The following is a 27,768-nucleotide window of genomic DNA, read 5'->3' as shown; positions in this document are numbered from 1 at the left end:
CACCCTGCGCATACCGCTCAGCGCTCGGCTCTCTGCGCATGCTCCTTTTTACGTCACCGTACCCGCGCCTGCGCGCTGAGGAAAAGCGCCGCGCGCTTGCGCAGAGCTGCAGGTTGTCACTTCGCGCATGCGCAGAGCGTCCCGTGCGCTCCGTGCCGGCTACCGCCGTGCCGGGCCCGCCCTGAGCGGGTCCCCGCCGCACCGCCGCCATGAACGCGGCACAGGGCACGGTGGGCAGCGACCCCGTCATCCTGGCCACTGCCGGGTACGACCACACGGTGCGCTTCTGGCAGGCGCACAGCGGCATCTGCACCCGCACCGTGCAGCACCAGGACTCCGTATCCTGTCCCGGGCCCGGCGTGAGGGGGCGGCCTGCGCGTGGCGTGGGGGCCCCGGGGTTACGGTGTGATGGGGGGTCCCGGCTTGAGGGAGGGGCCCGGTTTGCGTGGCCGTTGTGCCGCAGGGATCCCGGTGGGGGGAGAGGGGGTGCCCGTGTGATGAGAGAGTCCAAGTGTGGGGGTACCGCTCCTGCCCTTAGCACTGCCGGCAGCAGGTGAACGCCCTGGAGATCACGCCCGACCGCAGCATGATTGCGGCCGCAGGTGAGCCCCGGGGTGGTTGGGGCCGCTGGGGTCCCCCCGGCACCGCTGAGCCCCTTTTGCTGCTGCAGGCTACCAGCACATCCGCATGTACGACCTCAACTCCAACAACCCCAACCCTGTCATCAACTACGATGGTGTGAGCAAGAACATCACCTCCGTGGGCTTCCACGAGGACGGGCGCTGGATGTACACGGGTGGGGAGGACTGCATGGCACGGATATGGGACCTCAGGTGAGCTCAGGGCCTGCTGAAGAGGGAATGTTCCTCCGCAGGCTCAAATGGGCTCATTCTGTGGCTTTTTGTTGCAGGTCTCGTAACCTGCAGTGCCAGCGGATCTTCCAAGTGAATGCTCCCATTAATTGTGTTTGCCTGCACCCCAACCAGGTATACTTTTTAAAACTGATCTTCCTGGAAATCCATCCTGCACATCCATCTGCTCCCTTGCAGAGCAGCTGCTGCATGACTGAGCTTGGTGCAGGCAGTGCGTCCCTGCCCCTGCCACTGCTGCTTCTTGTCAGGGAGCAAATGTCCCCAAACAGGACTGGCAGCCAGCAGATGTCCCAGACTTGTGTCTTGCTCGTTCTGCACCTGCAGCAGGCATCAGCACTCATGCCGTGGCCATAAGGCTTTGCTCAGCTTGTTTGTGCTAATTACCTGCTGGCTGTTGGACAGAGGCAGCACAGTACCTCTCATTTCACCCCCTTGGACCATCCATGAATAAAACCAAACGTGATGGGAGGGCAGCAGGTAGTGCGAGGTTGGCCTAGCATTGGCAACAAAAAAGCAGAGGCCCACAGCCACATTTAGTTCTGTGGTGTCTTTGGGGTTTGCTGTAGATCCACCAGTCAGTTCAGAAGCTGTCAGAGGGGTCGCTCAGGCTAAGGAAGTGAAGCTAATGGGGAACATGATGCATTAGTGGGCATGGCAGTGAAAATCAATGCCTATCATTGCAATGTTAGTAATGCATCTGGTCCATTTTGTATCCGTGGTGCTGCAGGGTGGGAGCTGCAGACAAAGCAGGATAAGGTTGGTTTGTCTCAAACTTTTTGAAATATATGAGTAATAGAAATGTTTCTTTGCTTTAGATATTTATAAAAGCTTAGTATTGCAAGTGCTGAGTTCTAGGCTAAATGTGAGATCGGTCATTTGGAACAGTCTTCACCCAAATGTTGCTGCTGCAGCACCATAGGACTCAGAATGTGTTTCATTAAAACAAATGTTGTACGTAGGTCACACGTGAAATGATCAGTATTGCTGTGTTACAGAAGTGGTGGCTTGTGAGCAGGACAGTTAGTTAGCCCAGAGGTGGCAGTATTTAATCAGGTAGCTTCATTCTGTCTGTGCAATTCACGCTGTGGAGCTGCTAATTCTCAGAGGGATTTCTCATGGCCTGGGTAAAGCCACAGCAGTGTTAGAATTGTATTTGCAGCTGCTGCTAAGAGTGGACTAAGGACTGAGGTGTCCAGGAGACGCCTCTGCACTATACAGTCAGCTAAATATATCAAGGGATGATTATCTTCTGCAGAAGCAAGTCGTTGGTCACAGGTACAGGATTAGCTGCACCCGATGACCTGATCTCCTCTAGGGATTCTGCTAAAATTATGAACATTGTAAATCTATCGATAAAAAGCCCTGGTTTTAATGGAGAGCTGCCAGCATTGTCTGCTGCTCTGAGCAGCAGGGATTGGAGCCAGAGCTGCTGCCCTTCAGCTGCCTCCTGTCCTTACCCTCCCAGAGCAGAGGAGAGAAAGAAAAACCCACTTAGGCTTGTGTTTTTCAGGTATCTGTATGTTCTTGAGTGCTTCAGTTGTTTGCTGGCCAAGCTACATCCTAATGCTCTCTTCTCAGACATGCTGAAAATCATTTGGCTTCTGCGGATGTTGTCTGGAGCAGCAGCTGAACAACAGTTCTGGAAATAGGGCACCTGCTCTCTGCAGTGGGTTTATGAAATTAGCAAATGCTTCTGTGAAGTTAAACAGACTTTTTGCAGAGTGCAATGTGAGACTGATGCCTGGCTTGCTGTTGGCACACAGGGTGCTCAGCATGCTGCAATCTGCCCAGGACTGGGAGCTCTGAAACTATTCCCAGCTGCAAGCAGAGGCCCAGCTCTGCTGGGGAGTAGTCTGGTGAAAGAGGACCCCAATGCTTTAAAGCAGAGCAAGGCTTTAGTGTTGGATGGGTGTGTTCTGGAACTTGGCTCCAAGGTCAGGGGGGCTCTTCCCTGAGGGATGCGGTCACTGTTTTCTTATAGGCTGAGCTAATTGTGGGAGACCAGAGTGGGGCCATTCACATCTGGGATCTGAAAACAGACCACAACGAGCAGCTGATTCCAGAGCCTGAAGTCTCCGTGAACTCAGTGCACATTGACCCTGACGCCAGCTACATGGCAGCTGTCAACAGCTCGGTGAGCTTGGATATGGGATGGGATTTACAGTGCTGGGTTGTCCTTGTGGGGCAGTTTCCACACACTGTGGAGTTTTGCTGAGCTCTGATGGGAGTCTAGGCTGCTTTAGGCTGAGGGTCACAAAGCTGGCCACAGACCTCCCATCTCCTCGCAGGGAAACTGCTACGTGTGGAACCTGACGGGTGGCATTGGAGAGGAGGTAACCCAGCTGATCCCCAAGACCAAGATCCCAGCACACAACCGCTACGCCCTGCAGTGCAAGTTCAGCCCTGACTCCACGTGAGTGTGCTCCTCCACCAGATCAGTTCAGCTTGAGTCTCGTAAGGCAGATGACATGGGGTAAAGAAATCTGATTACTAAAAATACAGGGTTTCAGTTTATTATTGCTCCAGGCCTGCATTAATGAGGCCTTTACATGTATAGCACGACTAATAAGATTACCTGTGCGTGTCTTACCCTTGCAGGCTCCTGGCTACCTGTTCTGCAGATCAGACATGTAAGATCTGGAGGACTTCAAACTTCTCTCTGATGACAGAGCTGAGCATCAAGAGCAATAACCCAGGGGAAACCTCTCGTGGCTGGATGTGGGACTGTGCCTTCTCCGGGGACTCACAGTACATTGTCACAGGTGAGACACTGCTCACCTGCCTGCAGGTTGGTGGGGTGATGCTGGGTGCTGACACAGGACCTGCAGGTTCTCTAGGTGGAACACTGCCAAACCCTAGAGCACCCAGGTACGTAAGGAAAGAAAACTCCTCTGTTAGAGCACTCAGCCTCACGCCCACTGCTGTGTATGAAATCCCTTCAGCTTTCAGCCTGTGCTATAATAGGAGGCAACAGATGCTCTGTTAAAACTGGAGAGATGATCCTCTTGTGCAGTTTATTTCACCTGGTAGGAAGGCTGCTTGCAGTACTTGCAGCATGGTAGTCCTTTTAAAACGTGTTATAATTTCCATAGTAACTTCTTCCTCAATTACTGAAAACCCCAATACAGAAATGCCAGGTTTCTTGCTCTGCACTGCTCCCTTGCCTATCATCAACACTCATAACTGTTGAATTAAGCAAGAGGACAACTTTTCTTCTTATAAGAAAAAAAAAAAAAAGCTTGAAATGTAACACAGTACCTCCCCCTCCTCTTTTCTGATTCTGTTCCAGCCTCTTCAGATAACTTGGCCAGACTGTGGTGTGTGGAGACTGGAGAGATCAAGAGGGAATACAGTGGGCACCAGAAAGCAGTTGTCTGCCTTGCTTTCAACGACAGCGTGTTGGGATAATGGGCACATGGGAACAAAAGGACCTCTGCTTGTTTTCCCTTGCCTGAAAATGGCCAGCACCTTCTCTGGAGCCTGAGATGTGCTTGTAGCCATCCACCCTCTCCTGATGGAGAGGGTTCACTCTGGCAGAAACAGCTGCAGCTGCCTGGAGCAACACCAGGCTTCAGCTCCAGGCAGACCATTACTGAAACATGTTTGGCCTCCCAGGGAGGTTGCTGGGACAAAAGGGAATGGGAGGCACAGAGTCACCCAGGGGAGCTGGGAGCAGCTGCTGGAGACATCCCTGTGGCTTCTGCTGTTGGCATCCTTGTGATAATCTTGTTTTTATTTTTTCCAAAGTGGAGAAAATCAGCCTTTCTGAATGATGGAATGGGCTGAACAGAAAGAGGAAAGGCAGCTGCTTTCTTGTTTTGCAATCCCTTTATTCAAATATGTATTCCACAGACTTTCTTGGAGATCTGCTCTCTTAAAAAACCACCACCCCCAGCAAGTTTAACCGGTGTTGAACAGGGCACGTGGCCACAAAATACTAGCTACTCCACGTGGTTCCTCTGTCTAGATCTGCTGCCTACGTACAAGATGCAGCCCTGAAGCACAGCTGCAAATAAAGTGTCTGTACCAACAACGCTGAGCAGAGCTCTGTTACCTAAACTCTCCTGAACTGCAGCATGAGATCAGCAGGAAGCTTTTAGGCAGTGCTGTAGATATTACCTTCCTTGTTGAAATCAGAGACATTTTGGGAGTACAGTTCAAGTACGTAGAGCAGTGAGAGCATCTGTGGCTGTGGGACTTACTCAGGAAGGTAATAGAAGCAGATAGACACACAAATATTGCTTGGAAAACATATGTCAATGCAAAGGTAGATCAGGCGCTGCTTCCCTGGACCTGCCAAATGAGCAAGGACAGAAACATGGTGAGAGGAATGCTTTTGCAGCCCTGCAGCTATGAGTCTCTAGAGAGCTGAACTCTGGAATGCCTCAGGGAATGACCTTTCTCATTAAAGCTGGAATGAGGCCAGGGTGAGAGCTGCAGGCTGCCTCCAGGGAAAATGAAGGTGACAGGTGTTAAACCAACAGAGTCTCAGGGAGCGGAGCCGTGCTGCTCAGGGAGGGGGCACAGCCTCCGACCAGCACTGCAGCTCATTGCAGGTTGTGGGTGCAAGCCAGCAGTTCAGCGATGGCTGAACAATGGCCTGGTTTTGAAGCAGAGGTCACCTGTCCCTGTCTCCACCTTGGCAGCCCATCTCAGGACTTGCATTGACTTCTGTGTAGCACAGTCCTGTTCCTATTGGAGGTCCTTAACCAAGCATGCTTTCCTCTGCAAAGGGAAATGCAGCTTACCATCTGCTCTCCGGACCCAGAGGATGGGCGTCTGCTCACAGAGGGCTTGGATGGCCTCCCCCAGGCCCTCGGGGTCCACCTCTTCCCCTGCTACAATGCCCAGGAATTCCCTGTAGTACTTGGTCTGGTTATTCCGGAGTAGCAGTATGTCACCCTGAAAGAAACAGCCCCGTTATTTCCCCCAGGACACTTTGCTCCTTCAGCCCCAGCCCTGCTCCCACTTCCAATGCACCCAAAAAGTGCCTCACATTAAGTGAAAGTGCTCATTAAGGAGCCCCAGTGCCTGGCAGCTGCTTCCTTCCCCATCCATCCCTTTTAGAACCCAGAGCTGGCAGTTCCTGTGTCCCTCTGTCCTGGCTGGGTTGGGGCAGCCCCAGCCTGAGGAAAGGAAGCAGCTGGCAGGGGCACAAAGCAGGCAGCTGGCTGCTTGAAACAGAAGCTGCTCCCTCCATGCATCCATTAGCAGTTAGCTTAGAGGGTCTGTATACGTGACCGACTCTGACTTTCTTCCCTGCACACTGCTAACAAAACCCCTTTGTTTCCTTTTCCCCAGAATTTTGAGCAGGTAACAGAATACAGTGGCATTGGGTTCTGTGAAAGCTCTGCTATTCATGTCTGTGGGACATAGCCCCCTTCCCCAACCCTCAGCTCTGCTCTTTCTCACAGTTGGGCTCTCAGCAACACTGGGAGCTGTCTGCATCCTTCCTCAGAGCCCTGTGGGAACCGAAGCATTGCCCAGAAGGCATTGTCCTTGGCAGGGAGCGCGGTCAGCATGCCAGGGCTCTGTGCAAGCCCCCATTTCTGTCTGGGCACCCCGTGCTGTTCGTCACTCACCCTCGGCTCAGCTGCACTCAGCATCACCTGTGTGGTTTCATGGTCCTCAGGGTCCATGGTGCGCAGGTAGCAGGCACGCTGCTCCGTGGGTCTGTAGCACACGTAGCCCTGTGAGACAGATGGACCTTACTGCAGCAGGCAGTGCCCACCCCCATGGCTGCCCAGGAACTTTACCTCCCCTCTAACAAAGCAGCAACCACTGCTGTGCATCCCCGTCAGTCTGTGGCTGCTTATCTCCAGTGTGATCCTGCAGCTCTGCACCGTGCTGGGGATGCAGAGGGAACAGTGGCAGGCTGTGTTTTCCTGCTTCTCACCCAGACCCCAGCAGCAGGACACGGCGTGGCACACTCACATGCTGGCTGTCGTACAGCACGATGGTGCTGAGGTTACTCCGGGAGGTGACATAGTAGGTGACAGTGCTCCTGGACACATCCACTGCAGCTGTTTGGTTCCTTGGCACATCCTGCTCTCCATGCAGCGTGAGCCGGCCGAGCTGTGGTCCGGACTGGTACAGAGTGAGGGCAGTGGTCCCATCAGCCACCCAGCATCTCCCCTCCTGTATCCCCGCCCCAACCCTTCACAGCTCCGTGCTGCCTGGCAGAGTCCATTAGCAAGTATAGCCACCCGCTGGGAGCTGCGTGCTTAGCAAAATGCCAGCTTGGGTCTAGGTTTACAAACGAAGCGCTGAAGTTCCTCTAATTTAAGCAATGGTTTCTGGCAGTGATGCTACAGGGTGAGCAGCAAGCAGCTGCTCAGCTCGCTGCTCGCAGTGCTCTGCAGGCTGCCAGCCCTACAGCAGACACAGAGCAGGGCTGCGGGCAGGAGGGAGCTCTCTGCCCCACGTGGGATCCTTACCTGGGCAGAGCTGTGGGAGAAGCTGAGAATCCCCCCAACACTGATGCCAACAGCTGCAAAAAGCAAGGTGATGGACAAGACGATCCAGAACGTCCTGGATGGGTTTGTGAATCGTGCTGCAAACCTTCTGCCCTGGGAGCCAAGGAAAACAGGGAAAGAACAGGAGTTGAAATTAATGCTTCTGCTGCTTCTCTTCTCCACCATAAAATGCAATTCCTGCTCACAAAAGAAATCACCATGCAAGCTGCTGGGGCTGCTGGAGTGCAGAAGCAGAATTTTGCAGCACAGCCCCACGATGAAACTGTCTCCAGCCCTGGGGGTGCCCTTCGGGTCCTGCCATGCACTGTGCCATGCTGCCAGAGCAGCCACCCCCCACCCACAGCCAGGGATGCACAGCACCCAGAAACCCTGCGGGAGGTTGGAGCAGAACCCTTGCCACAGACAGAGTGATGCAAAGCAAGCTGTTACTTGAAGCAAAACAGCTTGGTGCTCATGCTAGCACTTCCTGCGGCTTGATATAAAAATCACTTTAATTTTTATACTTAAACTACTCCATTTAACTTAATGGCACATAAAATCATTTTTACAAAGCGGAAAGAATGTGCCTTCAATAACCACAACAGTGCTTTAAAAAAAGATAACGTTTCAACACTCTGAAGAACAGAGAAATTCAGTCAATTAGCAGGGTTGGATTCGCTGCAGGTACATGTGTGGGCCCCGCAGCCTCCATGTCTGCAACTGCTCCAGATACATTCTGCCAGGACAGCAGCACAGCTGGAGGCTCATCAATGCAAACACAATTGGGCCTCAAACCCCACAGTAACGGGGAGATTCTCAACAGCCAACAGATTTCCCTGAGGTGGGAAATGAGTGAACAAGCGGAGGGGCAGGCAGACACTCAGCGCCCTGAGAAATGGTGCAGCTACCGAGCAAGCACTGCTCTGTGTGATCCTAAGGGACCAGGGATACTCACTGCAGAGCCAGCATCGCCGAGGCCGTTCCCACCCTCCATCCTCCACTTCAGATGAGGACCGTGCTCCTGCAGCTCTGCCTCCTGCTGATGCACAGACTGGGCATGATCTTGAGCTCCGAACGTCCTCGGGAAATCTAAGCACGCACCTGCAAAATGTAAATGCGTGTTCCTTGTGGCCAAAGGAGTTCCCAGCCAGGTGCTCCTCAGCTCGGACCTGTGAGGAGGGTGAAACCTTAGAGCTGCGGCCGGGGGAGAGGAGGAAGGGGGGAGGAACAGCCAGGGGTGCAGAGGGATACTGTCAGTGGTGGAGAAGCACTCTTCCTGCTTACCCTGTGAGCCAGCTGGAGGCACACGGGTGGAGTATAACTGAGGGCTTTGTGCAGGGCCTCCCTGCTGGCAGTCCCCAGAAGTGAGACTGGGTGAGTCTCATTAAGAGACAAAATGAATAGAGAAAAGTGGCAGCCTGCCCTTGTCATCAGTTATTTCTACATTTCAGCATGAACTTTGTGCTGCCAGATCTCCATGGGCTGAAGCCAACTGTTTATCCTGCAGACTGGTGCACTGCAAGCCTTGGCTGCACAGACACATTTGTGTTCCACATACGGTTCTTTACTTGTCCAGATCCCAAGGAACAGATCTGAGCTGCAAAGTCACCATCACATGAGCTGCACTCATGCAAACATATTTCTGTGATGGGAAATACCCCACAGGGAAAATTGCTCCCAGCTGTGATCATTGCTTTTCCTGGGCAGGTCAGAAACTCCTGTGGGAGGATGGTATTTCTGAGAGCCACCAGCCCAGAATAACCAACCCATGGAGGCAAGGGAAATCCCAGCAGAATTCCTCCACGTGGCATTGAATGGGATCACACAGCTTTTGGACAACCCTCTCAAAAGCATGGCCCAAGAGGGCTTATCCCCGAGCTTCTCACCACCACAGCAACAGCAATCCGCTGTTCCCTCCTCGTGCTCTTTCTATGCTTCCTCTGTAGGACAAAGCCTAGTTGAGAAGAGCAGCAGCATCTCCTAGCACGCTGCCTTGGGGGGACATGACTGCTCAGGTGTGATCAAACACACAGTCAACGTGCACCAACCTGCCAGCCCAGACACTTGCTGTCCTGTGCTGCTCTGACACGAAGAGGAACAGTGCTGAAACAGTCTGACCACCAGCTCTGCTTCTGCATACAAAGATGTTAGAAAAAACACAAAGCAGGCCTCCCTCTGCAGTAGCAAAGCTTAGCACCAGAGACTGCAACACCGACACAGCACGATGCCCATACAGAGACTTTCCATGCCCATGCAGCAGACACTTCCTTACCACGGAAGTAAGGAGTTTATACCATGCCTAATCTAAGGCACAGGAATGAAGCAGTATCCATAAAACACGATGAAAATGTCAGTGTGAAGGGGAATCACTCAGCCCTGAGCTGTGTGAATGTGATTCAAGCCAATGCTAAGAGCCCCACCCAGCTCCAGGCCCCCAGCATAAGAAATATACTGCAGGCTTGGCTTTATTCACTAATACTCCACATAAGGAGCAGAGAGAGTCAACCAAAACGTGTCCTTAACTCCCAGAACTTTCACCAGAACACAACAGAAGAGACTACAAAATAAGACAACGCAAGGGGAAAGCAAGTTTGCAAGTTTAATGTGAACTCAAGTAGAGGGTTAAACCGTTGGGAAGTCGATACAGAGTTCTGAAGCACGACTGATGCCTTCACCAATACATCCGAGCATAAGTGAATCGAGGTATGGGTTGTACAGTCAACAGTGCTCAACAGGGACAGCAGAAGGCTCCACCTGGCGTGTACAGGACACACTCTGGAATTATAAGCACCAAATGCAGGAAGTGAACTGAAGAACACACCACTGAGTCAGATCCTACCAGCAGTAAACCCACAGTGCCCATTTCTGTGTAACCCAGGTAACATGAAAGTCTTTCTGATGTTTGCAAGACTTCTAGCTGGAGGCAAGAACAGGGAAGAGGTTATTTGTGCTTCCTTACACAACTCCGAATTATGGAAGTCTTCTATAAGATCCAGCTAATACTCTCATAACCATGAAAGACAATATGGGCTGCACAGTCATCGCTGCACCAACAGAGTGGTAAATCTACTCATTTCCAGTGTCTGAGTAGAGGGAAATGGCATTGATACAGCTAGAGCTATTAACCCAGCAATGGGAAATGAAGGAAGGTCAGTGCTTACATTTAACTAACAACAGTTGAATCTATGCATAAAATAATGTTATTTGCATATATAATTTTTCACTTGATTCTGTAATACAAAAGCTTGCAACTGTAGGCTTCAAGTTAGCCTGCATAAAAACCTATCCCACAGCCTGAGCTACGCATCACGCAAAACTACCTAGAGATCAAAAGAAAAGCATCACCTGAGCAAGCAAACGCTCTTCAGCCAAGCAGCTTGTGCCAGGCCCCCGCACCAGCCACACAAGGAAGATATTAAGTTCACATATTTAAAGGAAGCACGTGCTGTCATCATATATAGCTGGTCCTCTTCCAGGTTGATTTCAGTGGAGAGTTGGAATAGGGGTACCACAGATGCAGACTGAGCCCTGATTCACATCCTACAGCTACAACCAAAGCGAGTGGCTGCTTCGATACTGAGGGAGCAAAGCTGGGTCTGATCAATCCAGTTACTTGTGGGGACAGCAGGAGTGAAGGACAGTCCTTTGTGGTTACATACTTTCTGTATTACCAAATGCATAAGCTAACAAGAATTAAAACTTTTGTGATCAGTGAAGTACATTCCTCTTAGCTTCCCTTCTGGGAAAGAAGATATATTATCATATACTATACTTACATATTTATATTTTAAATATATTCTGACAGGGTTAGGATTAGGGTAGTTCTTGTATGTACATGTACTTTACACATACACCCAACACCTGGACAATTACAGTATACAGAAGACACCACCTGTATTTTGCACGTGGAATCACCCTAACCTGCATTACAAGTGCAATCTGTAACGGCCACATAAAGGAGGCCACTTTCAGTTCCTAAGTCACACTTACAGTGGGCCATGCTGCAGGACAAGACCCAATCCGGGGAAAAAAATAAATCAATCCAAATGCCAAATACTAATTCTGTCAGCCACTGCAAGCATTTCCAAGCGCAGCTGCTAAGTTACTAGACACTCCAAAAGTCATTTCCCTGAATAAATCAGACTGAGCCCCAGTCTGCCCACGAGGACACGCTGCAAGTTGCTGTGTTCTCTTCCTCAACTCAGTCTAGAGAACAACAAGACACCAAGTATCATAATCTTCTGGCTATATGTGTTGCCTATTATTAAAAAGAAAAGCTCAAAAAAGCACAGGACTTGGGTGACACCATAATGCCCTCTCTGTTTCAAAGTGCATTTTAAAAGACCGAGATGTAAACAAAATCATAGCAAGAGGACAGAAGGGTTAAAAACCTAAGGACTGCTAACTTCAGGTGTTATAGTGAGTACGTTACTGCCACTAGATGATTGAGTGGAGCCCTCCTCAGGGTACGGCTTCCAGGGCTGCCAGCGTTCTGCTCTATTAATCCTCGAGTGCTGGAAGAAGGTCGGCTATGCTATCGACATAGTAATCGGGCACCAGGCTCTGCCGGGCAGGGCAGTCACTCTCCTGGTGCCCTCTCACTTCCTCCAGCGTGCTGACCCCGGTGAGTGTCAGCAGGGTGGTGAGGCCGCAGGTGTTGCCCATGAGGATGTCCGTGTCCAGCCGATCCCCCACCATGATGGTGCGTGCGGGGTCGATGTTAAACTCGCTGGCCACGCAGTCAAATATATAGCGGTTGGGCTTCCCGACGATGAAAGCCTCGCGCTCCGCTGCTGTCTCCACGGCTTTTACCAGGCAGCCAGTCCCTGCGGGGAGAAACGCCGGTTAAGGGCCGCACAAAACCGCGCGTGGGGTACTTCACAAACCCATCTCTGCACGGACGGCTTCAGGACTCGGTGCCCGGCCAGGCAGCGTGCAAAGCCCGCTACGAGGGGGGAACGAGCTGAGATCCACCGGGAACCGCCGCACCCGAAGGAAAACGGATCACAGAACCCCACCCCAAGCGGGAAGGGACCCTACGGAACATCGGTCCGAGCTGACCGTCCCAACACCCCCCACATCCCCCACCCCCAACCCCGAGCCCCGCGCCCGGTACCGGGGATGGCGGAGCCGCCCTCCAGCGGCAGGCGGTTGTCGCGGTTGGTGCCGACGAGGAGGCAGTCGGGGCCGCGCAGGAGGTAGCGCAGCGCCTGGCACAGCTTGGCGTAGCTGAAGTGCTCGTCGAAGCCCACCAGCACGGCGCGCACCGCCGGCTCCAGCGGCGCCTGGGCCCAATCTGCGGGCGCGGGGCCGGGCAGGGCGGCGGGGCCGGGCCCGAGGTGCGGGATCCCGGCGGCCTCCAGCTCCGCGGCGAGCGCGGGGCCGCCCAGCACGTAGGCGGCGGCTCCGGGCGGCAGGGCCTGGCGGAGGTACCGCGCGGCGCAGAAGGCCGAGCCGAACACGTGGCGGGGCTCGGCGGGCGGGAAGCCGAGGCGCCGCAGCTTCTCGGTGTACGCGACCCGCGTGCGGCTGCTGTTGTTGGTCACGTAGCACAGCCGCTTGCCCGCCGCCGCCAAGCGGCCCAGGGCCGCCGGCGCGCCGCTCAGCGCCGCCTCGCCCCGCCACAGCACGCCGTCGCAGTCGAACAGCAGCGTGTCGGCGTCGGCCAGCACGGCGCGGGCCGTCTCGCCCTCCAACCGCCGGCACCGCCGCCCACCCGTCGCCGCCATGGCCGCCTTAGCCACGCTTCGGAGCGAAGCCCGCCCCCTCCCCCCCGGGCCCTCGCGCCTATTGGACGAGACGGACCGCCCGGTCCTCGCCCCGCCCCGCCGCGCTGCCGCCTCGCTCCGCTCTCATTGGCCGGCGTCCTCGAGGCCACGCCTCCCACCCTCCGCGATTGGCCGGCGGCGGGCGGTCGTCCGAGCCCCGCGGGGAGGCCCCCCCGCCCCCGCCCGGCGTAGTAACCCGTTAGGCTCGGGTTCATGGGGGCGCGGGGTCAAAGGTCGGCGGGGGCAGCGTCCGAAGGCCGAAGCACCGAGAGCGCTCCCGGAACTCCCGCTCGGGGCCGCGTTCCCCGCCGAGCCCCTCCGGCCGCCGTCCCGCGGCACGCGGCCCGTTGTTATGACGACACGGCCGTAAAGCCGCCATCTTGGCGGTGCGGCGCGTTGCGACATGGAGGCCGCGGTGGCAACGAGCGCGGGGCCGGCGGCGCTTACGGCAGCCGCGGCCGAGGAGCGGGAGGGGGCGGCGGCCGCGGGCTCCGGGCCCGGCGCCTTCCTCAGCCTCGCGGCGCCCTTCAGCGAGGAAGGTACCGGCGGGGCCCGGGCGGAGCGGGGCCGGGGGGGCGGCGGGGGCCCGGCCGCGATGGGCTCGGTACGGGCGCCCGCAGCTCCGCTTTGGGCGCGATCCCCGCGGTTTCCCAGCGTGCCGACCGAATTTACGTTGCAGACGAGGATGACGTGCACAAGTGCGGGCGCTGCCAGGCGGAGTTCACTTCCCTGGAGGAGTTCGTGCAGCACAAGATCCAGAAGCGCTGCCAGCGCGGCCCGGAGCCGCCCCTGGGCCCCTCGGGACCAAAGGTGACAGCGGGGACCCGGGGCCCGTCCCGAGGGCAGTGCTGTGGCTGAGGACGGCTCACACCTTCGTGCTGACGTGCTCTCCGTCCCGCAGGTCGTTCCCGCGGTGGAGGAGTCCATAACTGTTGCTCATATCGTGGTTGAAGCGTCCTCGATAGCGGAGGAGATCGGCAATGCGTCAGCTATCGTAGGTGAGCTTCGTGGCGCCTTCGGTGATGTCTCTTTTCTGTGTTACAGACTCCTCGCGATGCAAAGGGCATCCTTTGATTTAAACTTCATTCCAAAATGTCTGTTCTAATATCAGTACTGAAAACCTTACGAAGCTACGTGTGCCACCTGTTTTTTCTTTCCTACCACTTGAAATCCCGGAGCAGTACACCGATCTAGGTAAAGCTGTCTTCAGTAAAGAACATAACTGTCTTTGTGTCCTTTTCCCAGGTAGCGGGCACATAAAAGAAGTCATTGTGGCAGGAGACCATGTTTTTGAGAACCCAAATGGTCACGCTGATAGCGAAGTCACTGAAGAGCAAGGCAACCCTGACGATCAGGAGCAGGATATTGCCACGGAGCTGATAAAGGTTAAGCTTCTGGTCAACAAAGAAGGGCGGTATGTGTGTGAGTTATGTCAGAAGACATTTAAAACAGTAAGTACAACTTCTGTGCTGTTTGGGTTAGCGCTGCATTGAGGCTAGCTGTTACACTAAGACAAGACTTGATAACAAAATGCTTTTCTACCGTGTGCTATACTTTGAAATTAGAACTTCGCCTTTGAAAAAGAACATTTTTGCTCTTTGTCACTGAAATGTAAAATACTTAATTGGTTTGAAACTTCTTTCAAAATGTGATTCCTACCCCAGGCAAGCATCCTCAAAGCTCACATGATCACACACAGCAGCAGGAAGGACTATGAATGTAAACTCTGTGGAACTTCTTTTAGGACAAAGGGGTCTCTGATTCGGCACCATCGGCGTCATACTGGTAAGAGTGCTCCAAATTGTTCCTCGTTGCTGGGGTGCGCTGTGTGTTGTTAACCAGCATACTTTAGAGCACAGTTTATTGCTGCTTTTCATCTCCTGCTGAGCTGAGTTGAGACTGTTGAGTTCCCTGACGTGTGGGGTGCTGGGAGGCAGCGCAGGGTTGTGGGATAAGCGTAATCTGCTTGCTGTAAGTATTTGAAAGCACTCTTCTGTAAGTCTGTCACGCAGAACTTGAACAGGCAGCAGTTGGTTTAATACTGTTATTTTGATTCTTGTCATTCCTAGATGAAAGACCTTATAAATGTAAGAAATGTGGGAAAAGCTTCCGGGAATCAGGAGCGTTGACTCGGCATCTGAAATCTCTGACACCCTGCACTGAAAAAATTCGCTTCAACATGAACAAGGAAATTGTGGTCAATAAAGATGATTTATCTACAGGTCAGTGATGCTGTGAATAATGTGTCTGATAAAAGCAAGCATGCTCCTGGCACTTCAACTATATATATGTTCTTTCTCATTTAAGAAAGATTTTGCATTGATGTTCAGTTTATCTCACAATGGAAAAAGTCCTTTTTTATATAGATCAAAACTATTAACACAAAGTGCACATAGCCTGGTGTCAACTGTAAGGAACGTTTGAGAATCTGTTTCAAGGAGGGTTTTAGCAGGCACTTCACGTTCTGAGACACATTTATTGTAGGGCACAGTAAATCGATGAGGGGTGTGCACTACACCAGGTGATTCATTCTCCTTTTCTTGAAGGATCCTGTAGTTCAAACTCAGAAACTGCTCCATCAATAGCGAGTGAATCCATCGAGACCTCACCTGTGATTCATCTAGTGACAGATGCAAAAGGCAATGTTCTTCATGAAGTCCATGTCCAAATGCAGGAGCTTCCTGTTGTAGATGCAAAATCTCTGGATGAAGATGTGAGTGTCATTTCTCTTGAACACCTGTTGTGCATTTTATGCAAGAAGTGGTTCGAAGGGTTTTACCCCATGACCTTTTCTTACATGCTAAGTATAAATCTGGATAATTAGCTCCTTTTTCATCTGAAAGCAAAGAAGGCAAACTGTGCTCTGACCTTGTCTGAGTGTGGAGCATACACTGAGATGCATAGGGTCCATTACTGGATGATGCAAAACGTGTTCACATTGAACATGCAGTGCTGCAAGATGCTGACAGGAGCAAAAGCTTATTCCTTGAACTGTATGTTGTCAGAGCACAGATTGGTCTTGTCTTCCCGGTCCAAGATCATTCTCCTTTTGATTTTCCAACCAAATATCACAGCATCAGTCACTTTTGGTAACAGTTACTGTCTTAGTAATATTGCTGTTTTAAAATAAACCCATCCTGTGCATTTCTTGTACCAAGCTTTGGACTTCTTATTCCTCTAGCAGTCACATCCTAAGGAGCTGCCATGTGAGGGGGAAACAAACAGTGAGAATCTGCTGAGGCAGGCCATGAGGAATTCTGGCATCGTGATAGAGAGAGTTGCTGTGGAAGAAATGCAGAAGGCAGATGAGCCTGCTGTAGCTGCTGCAGAAGAAATAAAAAATGAAGTGGCAGAAGCAGAAGAGGAGCCACATGGGGAACAGCAAGCTGAAGTAGAGCAATCAGAGCCTGTATGTTTGCACTTACTAGATTTATTTCTTAATCTCCTGCACCTGCACTTGGTTTTGAACAGTAGTGTAATCCTGATCACCCTGCATGTTACCTTCCTCCCTGTCCTTTTGTGCCTATTTTTATTGCATTTTTTCATGCACTTAATGCACACTCTCTCCTGTTAACAACATCAATCTTTTTATTGAGGGGGAGGTCAAAGCTGGGGTATTTAAATGGGAATTTAGTTAGCATAATTTTATACAGAGTAGTACAAGAAACGTGTATACTGTACCATTTTCTTTCCAATAGACAGATGCAGAAAGAACAAACGGGTACAAAAGTTACGTTTGCCCTCACTGTAATGAAGCTTTTAGTGAAGCTGCTTCCCTTGACACGCACATCAAAGGACATTTAGGTAAGGCTGTAATGCATAGCTGCTGTCTAAAATGCATCCTGTCTTACCGTGATGTTGAACAGGGTGGTTTTCATTGTTTCACATTCTTTGCCTTTACACAGACTTCAGCCATGCAAGTTCTGTTGGTACTTAACACTAAACATGAAAGGATCAGAGCAGTTTGTTTTTGTAATTCTTTCACACTTTGTTCTAGAGCTTAACGAAAAGTCTCTACGTTTCAGGACCTGCCTTGCATCTGCAGAAGTAGAGTTCTGTGTAGGGGCCAATTTGAAGCAGTTCTCTCATTAATGCTTTCTCTCTCTAGATTACAAGCCTTTTAAGTGCGAGGAATGTGGCAAAGAGTTCACAAAGGGCTACCTGTTAAAAAAGCATCAGGAGGTGCACGTCAACGAACGGCGTTTCCGCTGTGGAGAGTGTGGCAAGCTCTACAAGACTATTGCACACGTGAAGGGGCACCGAAGGGTGCATTCTGATGAGCGACCGTATTCCTGTCCGAAGTGTGGCAAGCGGTACAAAACTAAGGTGTGTCTGCCTTGCAACAGGGTTGCCCTGAGAGTTGCCCTTCCAGAGCTTGGGGTTGGGATAAGCTGGGAGGCTTCACTACTGAACAAACAAATGGCAGCTCCCCTCCTTTTACAAGAGCATTAGATGCTTTGGTATTTGTAGGGATAAAAGGGGCAGTCTTAATTCGTAGTTCTGAGGAGAGTGTTCCTTCATGTGTGAAAAATAATAACACAAACATCTCTGTCATGCCTCAGGTGAGGAGTCCTCAAACGTGCTGACTTTTACATGGGAAGCTAAAATGCTGCTTGCTTGATGTAGCCATTCCTATTGCTGCTTCTCTCTGTACAGAACGCCCAGCAGGTTCACTTCCGCACGCATTTAGAGGATAAGCCTTACGTGTGTCAGTACTGCAGCCGGGGCTTTCGGGAGAAGGGCTCGCTGGTGCGCCACATCCGCCATCACACGGGGGAAAAGCCTTTCAAGTGCTACAAGTGTGGGCGAGGCTTCGCAGAGCACGGCACTCTCAACAGGCACTTAAAGACCAAAGGTGAGATGGCACTGCGTTGCAGTAAGGGCACATGCATGCTTTCTTCCAGGATCAGGTTTGGCCAAGTTGCTTCTCGGCGAAAGGATCGTGATTTTTCAGGCTGTGAATTATTTAGAGTGGCTCTATATGGTGCATCGTTGCAACTGCATCTCTGTTGCATCAAAAGAGGGGATGCAAACTTCTTGGTTTCTTTTTTTCTTTCTTCAATCGATGTTAATCAGTAATGCAGCATAAACCTCTTGTAGATAGTTGGCTTGGTGGGATTACAGCCTGCTGATTTGCTGTCTGTTTGTCAGTGGTATCCTGCTAAAGGGGTCTCACTAGTGCTGCATAGCATTTCTGGAGGTTATGTTAATTGTCTTTTCATGGCATTTTTGGGATTCCATTTAGGTGGCTGCCTTCTGGCTTTGAAAGAGGTGGAGGAAGTGATGGTGTCTGAGGAAAGCCAGTCAGCTGACAATTTAGCTGCAACAGTTATCTCTGAAGATCCCCATACTGTTTTGGTAGAGTTTTCTTCAGTGGTGGCAGACACTCAGGAATACATCATTGAGGTAAGAAGCAGGCAAGCAGCCTTCCTGTCCTGCACATAACAGGGGCAGGAAAATGAGGACGTGAGGAAGACTGGCAGTAGTTAATCAGAAGGCTGAGACTAAGAACTTCTGACTATTCAAGATTTTCTGACCTCTCACACTTGCTTGAGCTTTCCTTCAACTTCCGTTTATTCTTCTCCCATTTCTAGTTAACTTATTTTGTCTGAAATAATTGTTAACTCTGTGGCTGTCAAAAGCAACAATTGATGCATTTCACTTTCTCCCTCTTTGTGACAAGGAGCCAGCTCTCATCTGTGCAGAATAACACAGTCCATTCATTGAGCCTGTTTAGTGCTGCCATAGTAAACGTTGGGGCTGCTACTAATAGGAAAAAAATCTGCCAGTTGGCAGAATCCTGCTGAGAGAGGATGTCCTCTTTCAGTTATTTCTGAGCACTCTGCATTACTGTGAAGTAGCCATTGATAATGGGAGTTGGAGAAAAATCTTAAGGAGTCATTACTGCATTGTGAGGGGGAAACAGGATGACTTTATAAAATATCTTGTTATATTTTATCTTAGAAATAATAAAAAAAAATGAATAATCTAAAAAAGGGAATCACCCTATTTTGTCTTTCAAGACTGCTACTGAAGATATGGAGACCAGTGAAGCTACTGAAATAATGGAAGGAACAAGACATGAGGTAAAGCAGCCACTTACTTAAACTGTTCTTTCTGTGACTCCCCTGTAGGTCTAATGAACTACTTTTAGTATCTGGAAGTTCATAGGTTCATAAGGTTGGGAAGGACCTACAAGATCATCTAGTCCAACCATCCTCCTATCACTATCCCTACCCAACTACTAAATCAAATCCCTAAGTCATGCTAAATAAGCAGTTCTGCAGACTTGTCTGTATCAAATAGTAATAGCAGACAGTCTGAGTTTGACCAAAGCTCAGACTAACCCCAGACCCTTTCAGTAACGGAGGCCAGTAACCCGTAGTCTTAGTACTTGAGGATGTAGCTGCTGGCTAAGTAGAATTGCACAGTGTCACTTCAACCTTTGAGAAATTAGCCTTCAGGAATTCATTAAGAGGATAGAAATAGTAGTTGTTGCAAAATCATAGGGTCCTCAGCTGTAGCCAGCCTGCCTTGAACAACTAGGTATGCACTGTTAAGATTCTGCCACAAAATCTTTGTAGTACTTTGACTTAAGTCCAGGAAGTACCCAGCTGGCAAAACTTCTTCAGTAATGTGAGATGCATGTTCTAAGACTCTGCTTTTCTTGGGTTCATGAAGAACTTCAGTGCACAACTGGAGGAACTAAATGCTGCTTGCTGTACTGCACTGCTGATCACCAGGCATGGTTTTCATCTGTCATGATGACTGTACCTCTAACGGTGCAACACGTCAAGAAATAACTTGGCCTCTTTTCTCGTAACGTAGGTTGACAGTCACATTATGAAGGTTGTGCAACAAATAGTAAATCAGGCAAACTCTGGTCACCAGATCATTGTACAGAATGTCACGGTGGCAGAAAACTCTGAAGTAGCCACAGACACTGCAGACACCATCACCATCGCCACCCCCGAAAGCCTCACGGAGCAGGTCGCTATGACGTTGGCTTCTGCCATCGGAGAGGGAGCAGTGCTGACCACGGAAGGCAGCATCGAGACAGAAGAAGCAACAGTGACAATGGTGGCATCAGAGGACATTGAAATAATGGAACATACAGGAGAGTTTGTTATTGCATCCCAGGAAGGGGAGGTGGAAGTTCAGACTGTGATTGTGTAATAGCACGCAGCTGCTGAAAGATGTTAAAGGGTTTTTTCTCCAGGTTGGGGAGTTTGATCAGTCCTAAGTTTGCCTTTACGGTTGTTCTGAGAGCAAGGGAGAGAATTTACCTCCATAGGTAAACGGCTTAAGAGGATGCTACAGCCCTGAGATGTTTTCTGTTTAAAATGGAACAGTAGTGAAAGCCCTCTGCATGGGTTTACTGTGAAAGTGACCACTATGCTACATTTTACAGTCTCAGATTTGGTAGAGCTCCTTCAAATAAAGGAAATTCCTTTACGAAGCACTTACCTCTGACCACAGGACAGTAGCATTCTGGTGTTTAAAAGGATTCAGAAAGTGAAGCAAGTATGTAGGTTCTTCTAAGAGATGACTTAAATTAATCATATGCATTTAAAACAAACCAAGAAAACCAAACCTAAGGAGTTCTGGTGTGCATTTACCACCAGTCAAATGCTTTCATGCCTTTAACCTCACTACTTTATTCCTCCTGAGGCATGGTACTGCAGTATTTTTATTTTTATTAATATTTTATATCCTGGACAAGTAGCCTTCTGTACTGGTCTATAAAGAACGCATCATTATACCCTTGCAAAGCCAGACAGGCTGCTCTGAGAGCTAGTCTGCTGGTGTGTAAAGCCATATTGTACATTAATTTTTTAGAAATTTTTGATTGCATATTGTACAGATTAGGCATGTAAATACGTTTTTAAAAATAAAGTTATTTAAAGTTCTTAGTACATTTTTCCTATTATTTTTGCCATATTATCACCCAGAAGAATTTCCAGAAGGAGAAAAGAAAAGGGCACTTAACATTGAGCTTATGAAACCCCTCATCCTTTGCTTTTCAGCTGAATACATGCAATTCCTCTTACATACTGTTAATAGTAACAGCTTAAACATTGACCAAGCAAAGGTACTCACAAAAAGATGAAGCTTCCTCAAAGTTCACAACAACTCTGTTAGCTCTTCCCTTGCTACTGTGCATACAGAGAGAAAGATTCACTGCTGTCTGTCGGTCCTCACTTGCATCTCCATGCCAGCACGTTTGTTACCAGGCCCTCTAACAGCATCTCACTGAGTATCTTAAATAGAGCTCTGCTGGGGCACTGTAAATCAGAATACTGCTGTCAGCTGCAAGTTGTTATCTTTCCACGCAGCAAACACAACGTAAACAATTGACAAATGAACATCATTTACCACTTCATATGTGTGACATCACTATGTTCCCCTGAGGTCTCCAGCCAGGAGGGGTGCATAAGATAAACAAAAGTAACTCAGGGACTCCATTTGCCAATTAAACTGTTGCATTACTGTTACAAACAGTAACCAATTATATATATGCATATAAAGTTCACTGTGTACATGTACCTTATCTGAACCTAACTGGAGTACAGCAAGCTTCTGGATTGCAGCTGTGTCTGAGAAGAATACAGGTTGCTCTCACAGCTGAGCAGTGCTACAGACAAATTTGCAGGGGCTCCAGCTTTTTCTTTCTGAAAGACTGATCACCTTTATGAAAAGTTTCCAACCAACTGAAATCATTTTTTTCTTATTCAAACGAAGTTCCACGTGGCATCAAAGCACGTTTTACAAAAAGTAAGAAAAAAAAAACCAACAAAAAAAACCCACAACCAACCGCAATGAAAACAGTATTCATGTTTTCTTCTTTCTTTCCAGCACTGTGGGAGACTTAAATATTTCCTTTAAATTCATCCAGACTCCTTTAGCATAAACATTTTTGTAGACTATTTGTCTGTCATAATGTTGGGAACACCTGTACCTTCTGAATTTATACCATTCACTGAAAGTTTGGTTGGTTAAGGCCAAGTACAGGTTGAAACAGCAGTATGTGCCCAGTATAAGTGTGAGAAGAATAACAAAACCAAGCATGAAGACAATCCTAGGAAAAGTCAAGAAAAGGTGCTGCAAAGAAAAGAAAATAATAACTTGGTTATAAAGTTGAACTATTAAATCACATGGTGTAATGTTGTAAGAGAACAGAGCATTTGCTACGTATCATCTCACTGCCATACTACAGAAAGGGAGGAAGGGAATGAAAAGCAAAATGACTGAAGTACTACAGTGACTCAGCCACTCTTTGTTTAAATGTGTGAGAAAATATTCAAGGATCTAAATTCCAGGGTAGTAGGGTCCTGCTTTAACATATGTATCAAGGACTGATGGCCATTTCCTAAATGGTACTGAAAGAGACAGTCACAGGAACACAGTCACTTTCATGGATCAGACCTGCTGAGTTAAAGCAGCTGAAAGGCAAAAACTGAAACAATGGGAATGTGAACAAAATGCTATGAGAAAATTGTCTTAGTTTTACATTATTCTCCAATGAGTTTTCTAAACTTAATTAGCTGTATAAATTAGCAAAGACACATAAACCTTTTTATAGCCTAAAAGCCCAGCTAGTGCAAGCTTACCTGAACAAGAAAGAGAATCTCAACAGCGTGCTCTTGTCCTTGGTCATCAATGTAACTCCCATGCATCATACCTGACAGCAGCACCAGCTGGATGAGAAAAGCTGTGGTGATGAATGCAATGGTTGCAGCCATCACAGTTAGTGTAAAGAGGTAGACGAAGAAATACTTCACATTGAAGGCACCAATGCAGTTGTTGACCCACACGCAGTGGTGATCAAAACGATGTACACAGGTATCACAAAAACCTGCAACAAGACAAATCAATTATTTGATTTTTAACTGATCGGTTCAATTTTTACAGTTTAGGACAGCTTTGCATCCAAGCAAAAAATGAGAATTCCAGTTATGATTTAGGTGATAGTGTTTTAAGTAAATTAAAGGAAATTCAACTGCTTACTCTTACTTTTATTCAGGTAGAGTGTAACTCTACCTTAACAGATGATGAAAGCAGCAAATTCTGCCAGAGAAACAAGAAATCCTGAACTCAGGATACAGGCAGGCAATAAGTTTCATTTCACTTCCAGCTGCTCAGCAGCATGTCTCTCCATGACCCAAAACAATACCCTCTGAACTGCTCATTTGCTGTGAGAATAAATAATAGCACAAATGGCCAAAGGGTGGCTGTGATCTGGAACCATGCTAAAACTGAACAAAATTCTGTGTGCATTGAACTTGGTAACAAAACAGATGCAGTATGAATTGCAGTTATTGATAAAGAATCAATTTGGGAATGTACTGTTATGCTTGTTGAGGAAGTTAAACTTCTTACTGCAGTGTTTTGATCTGGCTGGCTTTTCCATGTTGCACGTAGCGCACACAATGCCTTTCTGAAATAATACACCATCATACACATAAGTCTTCATCAGTGATGCATGATTTGACTTTGTTATTATACCTGTGAAAAAAAAAAACAAGAAAAAAACAGTATTGCTGTTAGCAACATCTTTAGGTTCCATTTTCCAGCAGCCACAGCTCACATTCAGCATAAGCTCACCAGGATTGGCACGGGAGCAGAGAATGAAGCAGCCAATGTTCCCAGCCAGCAGCAGGTAGGGCAGCAGCAGCAGCACGAGGTGGAACTCCAGCTCCCAGCAGTAAACAAACACTTCCCATGTGTATTCAGCATAAACTGCTGCTTGCAAGGCTATGTGCAGGACAACAAACAAATTGCTTCTGCAACAGAAAGAAAATGGTCTAGTTAATACTCAACATTCCAATCAACAGATCAAATATGTTCAGCAAAGACTTTCCAAATTCAAGGAGGCATCTCTTTCAGGTTTTCAGGCCAGCATGGTTTGCATATTAAGTGTTCTCTCCACCCTGAAGTTTCACCTTCTCTCCTTTAAATACACCAACTAAACTCGCATCCATTATCAGCATGTTATCATCACAGTCCCCTGGTGCTGCCAAAACTTGCCACAGCAACAGGCCATAAAATATTCTGCCAAAAGACATTTGCCATGTACTGCTCCGAAAGCAAAGCAAACCCAAGTAAAAGGTAATCTTAAAACACTGTAGTACTGTAAGTAGCTGTTCTAAAAGAAAGCATGGCAGAAGGTTAACAACAGTGAACACTATGTCCAGCCTGTCAGCAGACTATAGCTCTGTGAGGCAAGCTGCACAACTGCTTGGCATGCTGCTTTGGTTGGGATGCATCATACTGCACAACTCCCTGCAGCCTGACAAACATGCTCAGGTAAGACACATGGTATGAAAGAGACTTGCACTTATTACTTTTGTGCACAGTTTTCTGGACTTTCATTACCAGTTTGGAATAGCTACTAATATGTATTTCACTACAGTGTGAAGTGCATCCTAGATAAGCTCTACCCTGCTCTCTCCTAAAGGCTTTTTGCCTGCAATCCAGCAAGATCCTGCTGAGTCTCCTCTCAGGCTACCAGAAGTCACCCTCACATGCTGTGCCTCACTGTGCTTCTGCATGAAACAGAACATCCTGTGGCTGAGTGAGGTGATGCAGTGGAACAGTGTGCTTGAAGGACTGAAGTGCCTCCAGCACAAATCGTAATCTAGCAGTGACAGCTTCACCAAGCTCATTAGATAATTGCTCTGTTGCTGACTGCACATTCAACAATGAAACCACTCTCTCCTGGGCAGTGTTAACTAACAACAGAAAATCTGCACAGCGGGAAACAAGCAACAGTGGTGTGCATTCAACAGCTGTAAATATTAAGCCCCTGAAGTACCTGGCATACTTGAATTGCTGCCCCTGCAGGATGAGCATTTAAGAAGTTTCTGAAACAGATCTTAAAGCACCAGATTTTAGAAGACACTGCAAAATTCACCTTAATCCAGCAGGCTAGACGCTGGCAGCATCCTGTGAGCCACCTGCACATCCAGGCTGCTGGACTGAGAGTAACAGGATTTGAGAGAGAGACAGCAGGGATCACCAGCTCTGCCTGAACTCCTGCAGCTGCCAGGGAGTTTGCTGTAATTCTCCTGTGGATACTGTTTCCCATCAGTGTAACCAACATCTGTTACAGTGGAAGCTGCTGAGCCGCATTATTCATCAAATGTGTTCAGACACCTCAGAGTACCGTAACAGCAAGACAACAGCACGGCAAACCTTAATGGGAACCTGTAATCGCAGCATGCACTCCTAATGAAGAGAGGACATCTAAGGATATCATTAACAGCTCTGATGGCAGCAGTGGCAGGACACCAGTGGTAATCAGAAATATTAGCAGAAAATAATGTCAAAAGCATTAAATAAATGTGCATTACCGTGTGTGGAAGAGCCTGAGGAGCACCTTCTGTGTCACACTCTGGAGACGAGCAGGGATTACTAATGACAATACCTGAGGAAAATGAAAACACTGTGTTTAACTGAATTGCACTCCACTACTAACTTGTGCACTGTTCAAATAAAAATGTAAGCCATTAATCCCTCAGTTATATATCACTGCAGCCATATCACTGGGGAGGAAGCTTGTCTTTGGGGGCACACGAGCTCCTAATAGGCATGCCACTGAGCTTTTCAAAAGGGGAGTGAGGTTCCACATTCTTGGAAGCTCAACAGGCACAAACACATTTATCTGGGTTAATATGTGAAAGTTATAAGGAGCTTTTATCGGTTATAGACTGGGTAACTGGCTAAGCAGGGGATAGAAGTGAGCAATTTCTGAACTACAATATGCTTCATCGGGACATCTGACAGATGTAAGGGGAGATAAGCAAAGAGATAAAGCCTGCTATCCTTCAGAAAGATAAACAAATGCACAAAAACAAAAAGCAAAACAACAAGCCAACAAAAAAACACACCCCTGTTTCTTCAGCTACAGCTACAACTCAGTTTGACAGCTCCACGTCTGCCTAATTGCCATTTCAAAACCAGCTAGACATGGAGAAGAAGCAAACTGCCTGTCTTCATTCAGTGGGGTCCTCCACAACAGTCTGTGACTGGGGAATTGTTTGGCTCTACTGTTCAGAAGATGACATCTCTATAGCAACGTTCTGCTTTATTGGTGGAAGAAATAGAGCAGCTAAGCCTATTTCTAGCAGATAGGGAAAGAAAACAGCCACAGCTTTTTATCTCAGATGTGAAAGACCAGAAGGCAAAAAACATATGTAGAGTTGAGAAGACGTTAAATATTTTTCTTTTAACCAGTACGCCTCTTATCAGCAGCTCAAGTTCCACGTCTTCTTAAAAGAGACCGCACAGTGCAGCAGGAGATGTGCAACAGACACAGCTACACACAGCCTGTTACACAATTGCAGAATCAAACTTAAATCAGCTGCGTTAATTACAGCCTCAAGTTATACCCAAACCCATTATTTCCTCACATACAGAACATCAATTCCTTGTAATTCAGACATTTCCCACACCAAAGCAAAAACGACTTACACACACGATTTGTGCTTGCAGTGGTGACAGAGGTGTGAGAGCTGTGCATAACCACGCTGCTCCCCTGGAGCACTGTGAGCCTGGCAATCAGCTGGGGGTGGGAGATGTCTTGTTTTAGAGCTGGAAACAGCTGTGCTGTGTGCAAGTGGGTTACTTCACAACACTCAGAATACTTGAAAGGATCTCAAACAGTGAACGATTGCAGTATGCTCCCAGACTTATGCACTTCATTAATTACAGCCAGAAATGAATTTAAAATAAAGCATTTAGAGAAACTATTTAGAACCACCTTTGTTTATTTCACGCACACCAGTATCAGCTGCACTCTTCCAAAGAGGGACTTTACAGCACAGCAGTGCATCACTTGCTGATTGCTATGTCTCATACAAGTACTTATTAAGAAATGAGGGAAAATAATTAATTTCTCTCCACGGTGAAGAGTGTCTGTACAGCAGAATGCTGATATCGAGAACAGAAAAGGATCAAAGGCTGCTTAGACTCTAAGCAGCACTACACATCATTCACAAGTTAAATAATTGCCTTCTCCTTTCCCTGGCAATATCGCTACACCGCTTTTTTCCCATTCAGACACAACCCAATGGACAGAAAAATGAGCTCAAGCCTCATCAACTCATGTCCTGCTTCCAAAAGAAAACACCCACTCTTAATCCTCTTTTAAAAGCTCCTAATACCCCACTTTCTGTGGAAACAGCAGCCTGCAGCACCGTTACAGTCTCACGCTACAAAGCCTTCCCTACACTACTCACCAGCAGTTAGAAACCAGCCCGCTTGAAGCCCCAGAGCCGCCCCGGACCTCGGCCTCCCCACCCGCCGCGTGGCTCAGCCCTTACCTGTCCCGCAGCGCGGGCAGCCCTGCGCAGGCGGCTGGCCCCACTCCCCGCGTGGCCGCAGTACAGCGCGGCGACGGCGAGCACGAGGCCCAGGTAGAGCAGGACGAGAGGCAGAAAGTCCATCCCGCGGGGCACCCGCGGCCAGAAGCGCCTCGAGCCGCTCCAGGCCCCGCAAGGACGGACGGGGCATCGGGCAGCGGAGCGGCACCGCGGCCGCGGGAACGAGGGCGGCCTCAGGCGCCGGGCCGCGCCAGGGCCCAACCCGGAAGCGGCGGCTGCGGCCGCGATGGCGGAGCGGCGTCGGGCGGGGGGGGGGGAGGGTTAGGCCGCGTCCGGCGGGAACTCGTCC

At 49.0% G+C, this 27,768-nt stretch overlaps 5 protein-coding genes across 9 annotated transcripts; 2 read left to right on the top strand and 3 right to left on the bottom strand.

Annotated features, from left to right (window-relative positions):
* Window positions 1-146: 146 nt before the first annotated feature.
* MLST8 (MTOR associated protein, LST8 homolog) lies at window positions 147-4,905 on the top strand. Of its 2 annotated transcripts, XM_065732743.1 has the most exons (8): window positions 147-338; window positions 551-602; window positions 671-833; window positions 911-986; window positions 2,854-3,006; window positions 3,161-3,285; window positions 3,471-3,634; window positions 4,162-4,905. In XM_065732743.1, the coding sequence occupies exons 1-8, from the start codon at window positions 210-212 to the stop codon at window positions 4,278-4,280; spliced, it is 981 nt and encodes a 326-aa protein (XP_065588815.1). In that variant the 5' UTR covers window positions 147-209; the 3' UTR covers window positions 4,281-4,905. The 2 variants fall into 2 exon arrangements, with proteins under 2 accessions (XP_065588815.1, XP_065588816.1); XM_065732744.1 differs by lacking the exon at window positions 551-602 and having other exon boundaries at window positions 212-265.
* An 87-nt stretch (window positions 4,906-4,992) lies between these two features.
* Window positions 4,993-9,151, bottom strand: BRICD5 (BRICHOS domain containing 5). Of its 3 annotated transcripts, none has more exons than XM_065732747.1 (7): window positions 8,612-9,151; window positions 8,283-8,496; window positions 7,310-7,441; window positions 6,807-6,947; window positions 6,455-6,562; window positions 5,621-5,774; window positions 4,993-5,165 (listed from the first exon to the last, which is right to left on the bottom strand). In XM_065732747.1, the coding sequence occupies exons 1-7, from the start codon at window positions 8,710-8,712 to the stop codon at window positions 5,071-5,073; spliced, it is 945 nt and encodes a 314-aa protein (XP_065588819.1). In that variant the 5' UTR covers window positions 8,713-9,151; the 3' UTR covers window positions 4,993-5,070. The 3 variants fall into 3 exon arrangements, with proteins under 3 accessions (XP_065588819.1, XP_065588818.1, XP_065588820.1); XM_065732746.1 differs by having other exon boundaries at window positions 6,807-6,959; window positions 8,612-9,150; XM_065732748.1 differs by having other exon boundaries at window positions 6,807-6,959; window positions 8,283-8,428; window positions 8,612-8,688.
* Window positions 9,152-11,525: 2,374 nt separating this feature from the next.
* PGP (phosphoglycolate phosphatase) lies at window positions 11,526-13,090 on the bottom strand. Its single transcript, XM_065732763.1, has 2 exons — window positions 12,444-13,090; window positions 11,526-12,153 (listed from the first exon to the last, which is right to left on the bottom strand). Exons 1-2 carry the CDS (start codon window positions 13,054-13,056, stop codon window positions 11,828-11,830), a joined length of 939 nt encoding a protein of 312 aa, XP_065588835.1. The 5' UTR covers window positions 13,057-13,090; the 3' UTR covers window positions 11,526-11,827.
* Window positions 13,091-13,353: 263 nt separating this feature from the next.
* Window positions 13,354-21,011, top strand: E4F1 (E4F transcription factor 1). Of its 2 annotated transcripts, none has more exons than XM_065732731.1 (14): window positions 13,354-13,634; window positions 13,775-13,905; window positions 13,997-14,093; window positions 14,341-14,546; window positions 14,760-14,880; window positions 15,165-15,317; window positions 15,642-15,808; window positions 16,280-16,504; window positions 16,794-16,899; window positions 17,204-17,421; window positions 17,752-17,950; window positions 18,341-18,501; window positions 19,119-19,181; window positions 19,924-21,011. In XM_065732731.1, exons 1-14 carry the CDS (start codon window positions 13,499-13,501, stop codon window positions 20,269-20,271), a joined length of 2,331 nt encoding a protein of 776 aa, XP_065588803.1. In that variant the 5' UTR covers window positions 13,354-13,498; the 3' UTR covers window positions 20,272-21,011. The 2 variants fall into 2 exon arrangements, with proteins under 2 accessions (XP_065588803.1, XP_065588802.1); XM_065732730.1 differs by having other exon boundaries at window positions 13,357-13,634; window positions 16,277-16,504.
* Window positions 21,012-21,904: 893 nt separating this feature from the next.
* ZDHHC4 (zinc finger DHHC-type palmitoyltransferase 4) lies at window positions 21,905-27,556 on the bottom strand. Its single transcript, XM_065732741.1, has 6 exons — window positions 27,420-27,556; window positions 25,449-25,522; window positions 23,701-23,879; window positions 23,476-23,601; window positions 22,707-22,951; window positions 21,905-22,197 (listed from the first exon to the last, which is right to left on the bottom strand). Exons 1-6 carry the CDS (start codon window positions 27,540-27,542, stop codon window positions 21,928-21,930), a joined length of 1,017 nt encoding a protein of 338 aa, XP_065588813.1. The 5' UTR covers window positions 27,543-27,556; the 3' UTR covers window positions 21,905-21,927.
* Between the last annotated feature and the right edge of the window lie 212 nt (window positions 27,557-27,768).

This window comes from Cyrtonyx montezumae, unplaced genomic scaffold, assembly GCF_038088225.1.
Source record: "Cyrtonyx montezumae isolate F1298 unplaced genomic scaffold, pur_monq_1.0 scaffold_16, whole genome shotgun sequence".
Lineage (NCBI taxonomy): Eukaryota > Metazoa > Chordata > Aves > Galliformes > Odontophoridae > Cyrtonyx > Cyrtonyx montezumae.
Note: the sequence above shows the minus strand (reverse complement) of the source record. Positions and strands in the feature narration are given on the sequence as shown.